General features: G+C 34.1%; 1 protein-coding gene across 6 annotated transcripts in view; it reads left to right on the top strand.

Moving 5' to 3' along the window:
- LOC114654277 (EGF-like repeat and discoidin I-like domain-containing protein 3) overlaps nt 1-12659 on the top strand; it is a 981185-nt gene that overhangs the window by 242535 nt on the left and 725991 nt on the right. For 3 of the 6 annotated variants that reach the window (XM_051929619.1, XM_028804714.2, XM_028804715.2), the window contains exon 2: nt 10434-10562. The exons of 1 other annotated variant lie outside the window; for it this stretch is intronic. In XM_051929619.1, the coding sequence (XP_051785579.1) occupies nt 10434-10562 (129 nt within the window). The remainder of the gene's footprint in view (nt 1-10433; nt 10563-12659) is intronic. 2 more of the 6 variants (XM_028804716.2, XM_051929620.1) reach the window with 1 other exon arrangement.

A 12659-nucleotide genomic window follows, 5' to 3' on the forward strand; every position in this document is an offset into this window, starting at 1 on the left:
TTAAGCTTCTACTAACGTCATGAATGCAATCTTAATAATTAGCAAAACAAATAGTATCCAAATAATTTAATAACTGTCATAGGTAGGTAGACTTTGTGTGAATAGAAAGTTTTATTGACTGAAAGAGCCTATACCTCTTTTAAGTCTGTTATTTTTTCCAATTATAGATACAGCATATAAAAACACAGATGCACAATATTTAAATATAATACACACAAGAGCTTAAAGATGTTTTGGTTTTATTTGCACACATATGTTTTCTTAGATGAAGGAAATGCTTCCAAATGTGCACAGGTAGAGCCTTCTTCATTGGAACAAATTAGTTCAGTAACCACATGGTCATTACTAGGGACAAATAAGGCTATGCAGATCTGGCGAGAGGTTAGTGCAGAGACAGCATTGCATCCGTCATCCTCTTCAGAGCATGAGAACATCAGAAAAATGTCACCATCAATCTGATAACTGAGGTCATACGTACTGTAGAATTCTGTTCTTAGCATGATTCAGTGTTCTTTTTTGTGGTACCTTAAAACTTGAGGGTTGAGGAGGCTGCTGACTCTCTCAATATTTTCTTAATGTGTGATAAGTGATATCAAATCTATACATGAGAAAATAGAGTTTCTGTGGGAACTGAACATGTAAACTTGAAAGACCATAATGCGTGCCTTTATTGACTTAGAGCGAGCAGTTAAACTGATTAAAAAGCACTTTTGGATGATCCAAACTTACCAAATACATTTCTTCAGTAACATGACTGTTATCTTACAGAAGGGCTTGACAAAAGTAACACATTCATAAAAAGCAGCTGGTGATGTCAAATAAATATTGTCAGTTTTTTAGTTATTATTAATTTAAGTGTGTTATAATGACTAAGATTTACTTAGGAAAGGACAGAAAAGGAATACCAAAATTAGAAGGTACAGATGTGCAAAAAGAAGTAATACAAAAAAGAAGCTGAAAATGTATTTTATATGCTACTTTTGTATAGCATTAGGGATGCTCCAATCAGGTTTTTTAAGGCTGATACTGTTCACCGATTTTCATGTTACTTGATGGGCCAGTTCTGATACTGATTACAATTTTTTTTCTTTATCCCTTTAAAAAACTTTTTATATTAAGCTCCTGCATAAACAGATGCATAGAAGCCTTATGTCTTATACAGTATTAAAGTGTATTTTATATTTAAACTATAGACCACAGGTATTAGCTGTTCATTTTTTATTAACAAAATTAAAATCTGTAGGCTCTGTGGTGGGCTGGCGCCCTGCCCGGGATTTGTTCCTGCCTTGCACCCTGTGTTGGCTGGGTTTGGCTCCAGCTGACCCCCGTGACCCTGTGTTAGGATATAGCGGGTTCAACAATGACTGACTGACTGACTGACTGAATTCTGTAGGCTTATTGTTCAGTGACCATAAAATACTATAATAAATAAACTTTCCTTAAAATACATGCTTTAACTAATAAAATATGTACAAAACTATTTATCCATATTACATATGGTATGAAAGAAAATAAATGCTTCTCATAAGTACAAGCTGGCATGTTGTTTTTCTTTTTTTCTGTAATGTACTGTGGACAGCTCCCCAAACACCCAAATGCTGTTTAAATATATATTTGCTATATTTATACAGGTATTTTTTTTTTTTACTTTAGTGTATCAACTAGACATTCATAATTCTTGAGGTGTAATTATAAATATGGATTACCATTTAAATATGTAGTACTTGTTTCTTACCAAAACTTATGCTGTATGACACATAACCACAAATAAATAAATACAGTAAAAATTTTTAAAAAAGTCTATTGTTTACTAAGGAGCAATTTCAAATTCATCTTTATCTTTTGTTTTTCCAATTAAAAGCAAGCATGCTGTTCAAACTCAAGTGCTGTCCATTTTAATTTAAAGGACAAAATAAAGGTCTGAATTCCTTAAAGTAGCTTTTCTTGCCATTTGTCTATTTACATAATGTGACTTCTCTGATTACTTTTTTTTAGTTTATTACTCCACTTTCTATAATGTAAAGGCTAATATACCAATCACCTATCGTTCACTGTAAAAACAAGCTTCCACTCACTGCTGTTTGTTTACACTGTAGAAGTTTCTTGCAAAGGGAAAAAAAAGGACAGCCTTGTCGCTGTTGCTGATGAGTCCAAAAAATTTGCACTGTTTTTAGAATGGTGTGCACTACCATTTTGTGTGTTGTTGCATAAGGACAACCATATTGTTTATGGATGCTATGTCTGTTGTCACTGACATGACTTAGGGGTCAAGTGACATACTGTATTATGTCACTCGCTCTCTGCCTGTGGATATTTTGCATAGATATTTTGCTTGTGAATTTGAGCCAATGATGTTCAGGAGATGGGCTATTTTAGGAACTGTAATTTTAGTTAGCAATTAGGGTTTTGTCTGCCTTTGACACTTTGTGCTAGTTTCCTGACAATGACTCTGTCTTTCCCTGGTGGATTTTTGGACTGTTGTTTCACAATGGTACTACACTAACTAAGTATTATACTTAACAATCTTCTTTCTCCTCCTTAATCCACTTGCCTCTCTTCCTTCTTCTAGTTGTGCCTTTGCCTTACCTTCCTGTACTTCTTAACTCTAAGCTCACTGGAACATTAACTCAAAGCAACATGTCCTTGCTTACAGTAAATACAGCAGGAACTGTTGTTAGTACCCTGGCTTGCTGTCACATGTTAGACTGGGGGACCCACTGCCCTTTTCTTAGCCACCCACCCTGGAGTAAATACTACCACACTTTGGAGTTATTACTTCCATTTTGTTGGCACAGCTACTTGTGTTATTCTCACAGTGGATTGTGTTGCTCTTACTTTTCAGGGCCTTTCTCTATATTACATCCTTTTTAGTTGCCTACAATTCTGATTCTGACCTGGCCTCTCTATACATGGGCTTGTATTACACAATTCTATCGGATGCGAACAATAAATATGTGTGCATAGCCTAGCTGAGAAAATCAGCACTGTGCTTGTGAACTATTTTCCCAACATTTAATAAAGTATAATGAGAATAGGGAGAGCTACAAAATGATCTCCATGAGAAATCATAAATAATGACAGCCTTTTACAAGAAAAATATATTCCATTTTAAAAATGGAAACAAAGGTCTCATGATTTGTTCATGATTGCTGTTGTGGTCAGTGTTTTAGCGCTCTCTTTACTAATTTGTACAACTTCAGAGTACATTTTATTTGTCTTCGAAAATGTTAAATATATATTGTTGGTTTAATAGTGATGCCTTTTTGTTGTTCTTTTTCTTTGTAGGTACTACATTATTTTGTGTTTTGTCATGGCTCTGGCCATGTTGTTGCAGGGTGATATGCACCACTGTTACCACATGATCAGATTTCGATTACACGTCTCACATGTCATCCTGTTTGATTTCGGTGTTACACTTTTTTCTAGTGTATAAATATTGGATTAAAAAAAAAACAACCTTTTTTCTCAATTTTTTTTTTTGCATTAGCATTTAAGGAAATGTTATTAGACCAGGAATTATTGATGTTTTGGCTTATGATTTTTGGGTAACACTGTCATTTTGGCGATCTGGATTTTCAAGTCCTCTTTTTTGTATCTTTCTTTGAAAGAGTTTCCATTTCCTAATCATTCTTTCACTGGTTGTAGTTTCCCCTGTTCCAAATCACAATAGCTGCAAGTTTGATACCTAGTCTGGTCACTATCTGTATGCAGTTTGCACATTTTTCCTCCATTCACTGGGTTTTCTTAGATTGCTCTAGTTTTCTCCCTGGTCCTGGACATATTCAGTTGTTCTGGTTGGTAACTTCAAATATCCTCAGACTGACACTATGCGTATTCATAAATGTGCTCATCACTTAACTGGCATTCAACTTAGGATAGGTTCCTACTTTGTGCTGAATCAAAGACATGCTCGTTTTTTTTTGCAGTCTTGTAATGGTATACATGTTTTGAAAATCAATGGATGGGTTAAGTATTTGTTTGTCTGCAGTGCCAAATACAGCATTTCAGCCTAAAAGAACAAGAACAAATATATTAAGAGAATCTGAAATCTGTTTACTCTTGGCTATGACTCATGGCAAATTGAAAGGGAAGCTTAAACCTGAGAAATATGTTTTGTCAGTAAAGTGATATTTTTCATTTTCTCTAACGTATTCTAAGAAAAGGAAATCTAAATTAGCCAAAGCAGAATGATTCAGTGTATTGTAGTTTTCTTAGCAAATGATTTAAGCAAGGGTAGATACAATCGGAAATCTAACAGTAGATAGAGAATAATTTAAAGTGGTTGCAAAATTTATTCACTCAACTTACATTTTTGTGTGCCTTTCAAAGAGCTCACCATCAAATGGGACTTTATAAATCACACAATACATGTAAACGTTATCTGCTAAAATGATTAAATACATGTTTCAAAATCTTTAGGGATATGCTTAAAGCACAGGTCGAACACTTCATTTTGGAAAAAGTTGACTTTTTGCAGCAGTTGGTGTGGAAGAATTTAAGATGGACCTGAATGATGAACAGTGCTTGCATCTGTCTCTTGTAAGTGTATCCTTGTAAAGTGAACTTTTTCTTCAGCAATACTATATATTGCAAATTCTTCACAGTTAAATTGTGAGCAAAACTCATTATGGTAGCAGAGCAGGATTCATTAAACGCTCAATGGTTTAAAAAAAACAAAAAATGCATTTCATGAGTATTCTTATTAGCTGTGACCACTTGTTGCTTTTGTCTTGCTTCCTTTAACACCTGGTTGTAAAAAGTCAGATTTTTTTTTCTTAGAGTATTGTAATGAATCTCTACTTATGTGTTTTCCCAGCTGTGTTCTATTTCATTATGAACTGTAATTTGTTCATTTTTTTGTGTGTGATGCTTTTCACAGTTTGTTACTACAAGGTCAGCAGCAGATTTAGACTAAGAATTTTCAGGTAAAAGTGATAAGCATTTAGAAGAATGGCTTTCACTGGTTTTCATTGTTTACCTTACCAAAGAATTTTTAAAGAGCTGAAAGAGACATGATACAGAAACATAAAGTGCACAAAGTAACACAGCCTTGTAAAAAATGGCAACAGTGTGCCCTACTTAACATGTTGGCTCAGTTACATCTGACCATTTTCTAAACCCAACTAATTTGTCTGTTCTGGCAGAAGAGCTTGAATCGGCCCTAGATGGAATAATATTACTTTACAGGATATGCTCACGTGAATTTGTAGTCCATAGACAATTTTGATCATATCAATTGTTTATCACTAAATTGACCCAGAATTCATGACCGAGCTCTCCCCCTTCTGTAGAATTGTTTGTGCCTTCCACCAAGCATGCTTTACCACCTTTTAAATGAAAAAAAAATTGCATGTAAGAAAGAGATGGACTACCATGAGTTCTTAGAATTATGTCACTAAGTAGGTTATTACTTTGTTTCCAAAAGATATAATTGTCACATTTATAATTCCTGTTATCAGTGGTCAGTGCATTAAAACACTAAACAACATGGAGTCTAGAGTCTCTATCTGACTGTATGTCCACCCTGCACTAAAAATGATAAAATAATAAAAAAAAAAAAATCTGTCGTGATGGGAAAACATTTACTGAAGTACAACTTTACCTAAACAGCGGAGGCGGCAGACAAACATTATTATATTATGTATTCAGTAATGACGTTGTTTATCAGGAGAGTTTGCATCCATGGCAGGCTTTTAATGAGATGGCATCCATCACTGAAATATTCTTCTAAAACAACAAAATGGGTGGAATGACTTTGCGGTCAACCTTTTCTGTGAGTAAACATCTTGCACAATAAAATAAAAAAAAATCCCAGTGAGATTAACACTACTTGAAAAAGGGGTCAGTCTGCTAGAGACATGCAAAATCCTTGAGGGATTTCAGAATAGCAGGATGACTTTATGTTAGGAAGAGTGATATAAACCAAGATCACAAGTGACAAATTTACAAACACAGATTCTTCAACAAATAGGAAGTATTTATCATTTGGATTAATAAATACAAAAATGTCCTTTTCTGTCACATTGTATTTTATACTCTGTATGTGGGATGGTGTGCTATAGACATTGAATGATGGTGTTTTTTCGTAAATTGTTTATTAGTAGCTATAAAATATCTCGATCAAACACAACATAATGAATTTTCTTCTGAAAATAACTTTGTCTTCAAAATTTAACAGTAGCATATTATTTAATTTTTTTAAGTATTTTTTTTCCCTTTTTTTCTGCTGTATGCATTTAGATGAGCAATGGAGCATGTTTTAATTACCTATGAAGCATTCCCACACTGAATATGGATTTACTGCTTGTGAAAATAGTCAGAAGAGAACAAACAGGTTTTATTTCTTAATTTGTCATTTCAGACACACAGGGAGGCCTACAGCCTGAATGTAAATTGATGGGACTTGTGTTCTTGTGCACTCTTTGAATCATTTATAATAACATGTCATGAAAATAAATTGGCATTTGCTCTTAACAAATTTAAACATAGAGCTGTAAAAAAAGAAAGATGGTTCTTAACATCTTCCAGCAAACCGTGAGCAGTGAACCTTTGCAATTTTACAAATTCCCTCTGCGTACCATTCATTTAGAAATAATAGGCTCCCTATTGCATACTTCAGAATATCAATACTATGAGGTAGTTAGTCAGACCTAAAAATGCATTTTTTAGATTAAAGATAAAAATTCTAATCCTTTAGGCAGGAATTTAAGAAATCCTCACCATTTCCATTTTGATTTTCTTCTGACTAACTTCAGAACTATACAAGTATACATCTGCTATATTAACAATAACCATTATGAAGCAAAAATATCACCATACAGAGCATACTGTAAATAAGTTTAATTAATTATGTTCACAAGTGCTGTTGACCTTTGTATGAACTGCTGGATTGAATAAAAGACATGCGTGGATGTTGTAACAAGACCATGCTAGACTGTGGTAGATAACTTCAGTAAAATGCAAAGTACAAAACACAGAATTGCTGGGATATGTTGATTTTAGTATCATTAAAATGCTATTCTAATCCTTGCTAGCAAAGTCCTCTCATAAATCATAAAGTTAAACTCGTTTGAATTTTATCTTCAAGACATCTGAGCTCTAAGACTAAGAATTTCTAGCTGAAAGTCACCTTCAGCTATTGAATCAAAAACGGTTTTCATTCATGAGGGTAAAGTGCCTCCATGCTGAAAGATAAAAGTGCCATTCATTTTGATTTTGTAAGTGAAAGATGAGTTTAACAGACAAAAATAAAGAGTAAAATATTTTTTCAATAACACTCTAATTTTGTAGTATTATTTATGTTAAGCGCCTCACTTAGATCAATCTAATGAGCTATTGCCGTGTGTAATGTTTTTTTTTTATTAAAATCGGTATTTTAGATACATTAGACTAAAATAACAAAGAAGTTCTTTTAGTTTAATATGGCAAAAAGTGGTTAAATCTCTGTAAATGGCAAGGAGAGGTTAGATTTGCTTAAATGTACAGGGAAACCTCAATGTTTGTTTGTGCCTTCTACTTGTAATTTGCTGCTTGTTATTTTAATACCTTTAGCTGTTTATTTTTGGTGTTTGAATTTTTTTCTTTTTCATTGTACTATTATTTTGAACAAGTTTTTCTTATTTAATAAAATTAATTACATACAAATAAATGTATTATAAAAATGACTATTTTTGAAGTGGAGTGGAGCAAAGTCTAGTGGGCTCTTTAACTGCCACCAGCAATGGACAGGGGGGCGTTTATGAATAGCAGTCATATTTTCATCTGCAGGATACCCTTATTTCATCACTTCTGACTTTGAAACTCTGTTCCCCCACCTTGTGTAAAATATTATTTGTTTCCAATTCCATGAAATTTACAATAGGAAACTTTTTCCTGTCAGGTCAAATGTGTCTGTTAAATCGTTTTCTTTCATACTTACCAGCAATGGAGTTAAAAAACACATTTTATTATTGATTATCTTATTAAGGAATCAAAATGCAGACCTGAGTACAATCCTAAAAGTTTGTCACTGTCTAATAATACACTCACTTTTGAAGTTCTCCATTGACATATCATGACTTCCTATAATATATCTTGGAAACAAAAGAAAATTTAATTGTAGTTTGAACTACTAAAAACAATTACTATTTCAGATTTGATAATGAGTTTGGTTAGTTTATAAAGTATTTAAGATGGATTTTGACATTCAGTGGGATTTTATGTGGAGGGAGGTAGACAGATAGATTAATGTTTTAACACTAGAATCCCTGAAGCCTACAAAAAAAGTCATAATGCTGGGCCACCTTAAATCCCTTTGCACCTCTTCATCAGTGTCTTTGTTTTGCAAATGTGTCAGTCAGCACTGGCAACAGGCATCCTGCTATCCTATCCCCCACCAACGCAGCTGAAGTCAGACACAAAGTTCTCCCAGCTTAAGTCTGTTTATCTGGGCGTGAGGTGTCTGGAATTGTATAGGGTAAATATTATATCGTTATTTGGAATACATACATTTAATGTGTGTTCTGTGTCTATAACAATCTGGGTAAATGTATGATGACAGGGAATGCGAGGCAAGATACCTAAAACAGAAACTTTTTTATTCTTTTATTATTAATGACAAAATGGTGACGTGAAGACTGAAATCCAAATATCAAATAAACAGTTTCACATAAGGTACAGGTATAATAAAACAAGTGCGTTTTTGTTCAAGAATATAAGCGAACAAAAACTAATTATTTTAGGGTACGACAGGCACATGTCCGCTTGACTGGTGTAGAAGTAGTTACGACTTACTATGTCATAGTCAAGAGGATGAGGGTTTGATCCTGGGTCCTTCCTGCATTTACCATTTTCAGTAGTGAGCTGCTATTATTATTAATATTATAGAATAAAAACATACATTTGATTTGAGTCTGTAACAGGTGGTGTAAATTTATGTTTTTTTTTATTATTGTTTTATTCTGTCAGTCACGTTCACACTCTCCCCGATTTGACACTGTTCATTTTCAAATAAAAACATTGTATAACAGAGAAAGAGAACAGAAGCCCTCCCCTGAGGTAGTGGAGAATTACAACCACCAGAGCCCTTAAATTGTCTCCTATGTGCATGCACGTGACACCATCCACACATCCATTAATCCATAATAGAACCTGCTTAATCTAATTCAATGTCTGAAAGCTGGAGTCTGTCCAGGCAGCATCAGCTGCAAGACAGAAATGAACTCTGGGTAGAACATACCACTAAACTTCTTACATTTAGTAGACAACAAAAATCAAGTTTTGTCTATGAGGGACAGTTCAAAGCATTCTTAGATTTTGCTAAGAATTTATTACGCAATCCTGAAATAAACAAGTTGACCATTTTGATAATTCTGTATATAGGACAGACTACTTGATATTGGGGTCTCTGTAAACATAGCTCTCTAAATTCGGTAGAGAGTTATGTTAAGGTTCATTTGATATTTATGTTAAATTGATTGTATCCTTGATTAGTGTTTGTCTCCTTCATTGTAATATTATTTGTAAAATAAGGAACATATGACAAAGCAAAGTTCTTTATTGGGCAGCATTCTACTTCATTATTGTTGCCTCACAGCTTCAGTGGCTTGGATGCTGAGTCTACCATGATATTTATCAGCTCTTACTATCACCCTTCTGATACAGTATGTACATTCAGTTTATTTTTACTTTTCAAATTCCCATTGGTTCATTAAACATTTATACAGGTAACTTTATCTTTTATTGCATTTATCTTGTGGCTTAAATTAGATTCTTGCGTGCAACATAAAATTCAATAAATATCAATATTTATAAAAAGGATGGATTAACCTGAGGCTGCCTCATATTGTTTAAGTGGAGGTCCATATAGTTAAAGAAATGTCAGTCCATAAAGTCAATCCATTAAACTTGTGTGTGTGTGAAATGCAAGTTTGTTCTTATAAATATGACGTCCTTCTCAATAGGCAGGGTTAGTGTACTGAAATGGTGAGAAGGAATTGTCAAAAATCTTTATATGCAATTTAAAACTTTTTGAAAATAGTGGAAACTCAATATCTCTCTTTGTATGCACTTTTTGCCAATGAACTGAATATGTGGAAGTTTTGTTTTTTCTTAGTGAATGTTTTTACAGTTTATATTTATCTAGGGTGGCATTTGCAGTGTCTAATCCTAATCTGGATTAACTGGGTTTGTGAGTGTTATGTGATGCTATCATTTAACTAACAGTGTGGCTAAATTAAGATTCAATAGAAGTTAAAGCTTGTAGGCCAGTATAACGTTTTGTATAAAGATAAGCCAGTTATACATACTTTTTTGTTGGTCCATTAGCAATAGACTTCTTTCTACCTACAGTGTCTATTTGGTGGAGTGTTGCTCTTGTGCACGCCAGTAGCAGCCTCAAAGTTATCTTTATGTCTTTCTTATTACTTATACATTTTTTTGTTGTATCCTTTCAGGGGAAGTATGTGAGCCGAACCCATGTGAAAACGGGGGTGCTTGCTTGACAGGCTTGGCGGATGAGCCTTTTTCATGTGAGTGTCCTGCTGGCTTCACAGGTCCCAAGTGTTCTAGTATTGTGGAGGTTGGTAAGTGAAAGCAAGGATGATGGCAACAGCTCTTGGATGCATGTGTGTTACTTGCAGGGCATCTGGCTGTCACAGTCCATTGACCTTTATTGCTGTGGGTCTGTGCTGGCTGTCGGTGCCTCAATTATTGTGTTTCTTTGTGCACTTGGTGTCTCTATTTCTGGTTGCTGTGTCCTGTGGTGATGTCAGTATTTTGCAGTAGTAATGTCTGGTGTTTGTGTCACTTTGACAGTAAAATGCACATCACTTTTCATTCAGAATCCTACAGGGACACTCATCAGCAGGCTTAAAATAGGTTTTTGACATATACTGTCTTTTTTCTATTAGACGTAACTTGACTTAACATCAGGTATCAAAGATAAACTATCTAAGTCAGGCAGAGCAGTACTAGAAGACGATGATTATTTTTTTTTCATGAAAGTCTCTTATCTACAAACACTGAGTCTTTTAAGTATTAAAGAACTTACTCTGCCTTATTTTTAATATAAAACATTTCAATGAGAAGATGGTTGATACTAATTGTAGTGCATACAAAACAAGACAAAAACAAATGGAGGTAAAAATAAAATGAAATAATGGAGGCACAATGGGCAGTGTGAAAACATTCAAACAACTGACCTACTCTGAAAAACAGCTATTACAGATCTGTCAAATAGAGCATTTTGTGCACGAGACATTTTGCGAGCAGTAATGAAATACAGTTTAGTCTGGCTGGTTGCAGATGCATCAGTGTTGGTGACAGAAACTAGCAAGACTAATTAATTTCAGCTCAATTGCACTGGAGTAATAGGATCAGTATGATTTGTTGTTCATACACATAAACACACACATACTGTACATACTGCATGCGCACATGTATACGTACTGTATATTTGTGTGTGTTTATTTTTGCAATTGAATTGTTTTATTTCATTGTGTTCACGTCACCATAAATAGAAGTCCATCTCATATGAAGTAACATGCGCAGCTAATTTACTAGCCTTTATAATATAATAACAAAACAATAGGAATTATTAGATTAAATTAGATTAGAACATACAGAACTATATTTGTCCCCATTTGAATCACTTTCTTCAATAACTTAAATAATTGACAACACTGGGCACAAAGTATTCAGTATATCAGAGTTCACATGCACTGTACCCACACTCACTTACACTTAGTGACTTTAGAGCAGGTTGGGGTTTAAAGCCAGGACCCTGGAGCTGAACAGCTGCAGTGTTAATCATTGTGCTCCCATGCCACCTGCTATCTTATTTATGTATATCATCAATAGGACTATGCAAACTATTAAATATTTTCAAGCTAACAGTTTAACACACTTGATAAAAATAATATTCTTAATTTTTTACAGCAAGTCCTTAGTAATATTTTGTGTTGATGTAAATTCAAATATCATTCTAGTAGCTTTGTATGTTACATTTGGTGTAGGATGGCACAGTGGTTAGCACTGTTAACTTACACTTGCAGTTATTCAGGTGTCCTCCCACAGATGTGATAAAAAAAGATGTTCCAAAAATCAGTGATATATGGATTTTATGAACACATAAGTGAGTGTTATTTGGCTGACTTGATTTGGCTTAGATGACTTTTTCCCCTTGCTAAAGTACGCAACCTTAAATAAAAAGTAATGAAAAAGTGTACAATGAACGGACATTTTATTTATACAATATCCAGAAAAAATACATTAAGAGTACTACAATACAAAATATACATCTGCAAACAGTGATAAATGAAATGCACATTATTTAGCAGCTCTTTATTACTGATTTGGATGTTGCAGTCCTGTAGTTTGTGGTACAGATTACAGGCTCTCCTATGACAGCTGGAAATTTTGTGTTCAGTTATTTTTTAACCTGCAATACTCATAAACAGCCATCCATCTCTGATAATGCAGATTTTCTCATGATTACAAAATCTGGAAAAAATTATGCACCATGTTTAATCTACCTTCTAAGAAGATACAACTGACCTCACCTTCAGAGTTTAGTTTGATGGAATCAGGCAAGTAAGCACTCCGGTGGGAGCAATTAACATGGCATAGCAGCACACACCCATAATTGCTGCAGTGTATCCAATCAACCATCTCCCTAAGGA

The sequence above is a fragment of the Erpetoichthys calabaricus genome, chromosome 7 (genome assembly GCF_900747795.2).
Source record: "Erpetoichthys calabaricus chromosome 7, fErpCal1.3, whole genome shotgun sequence".
Taxonomy (NCBI): domain Eukaryota; kingdom Metazoa; phylum Chordata; class Cladistia; order Polypteriformes; family Polypteridae; genus Erpetoichthys; species Erpetoichthys calabaricus.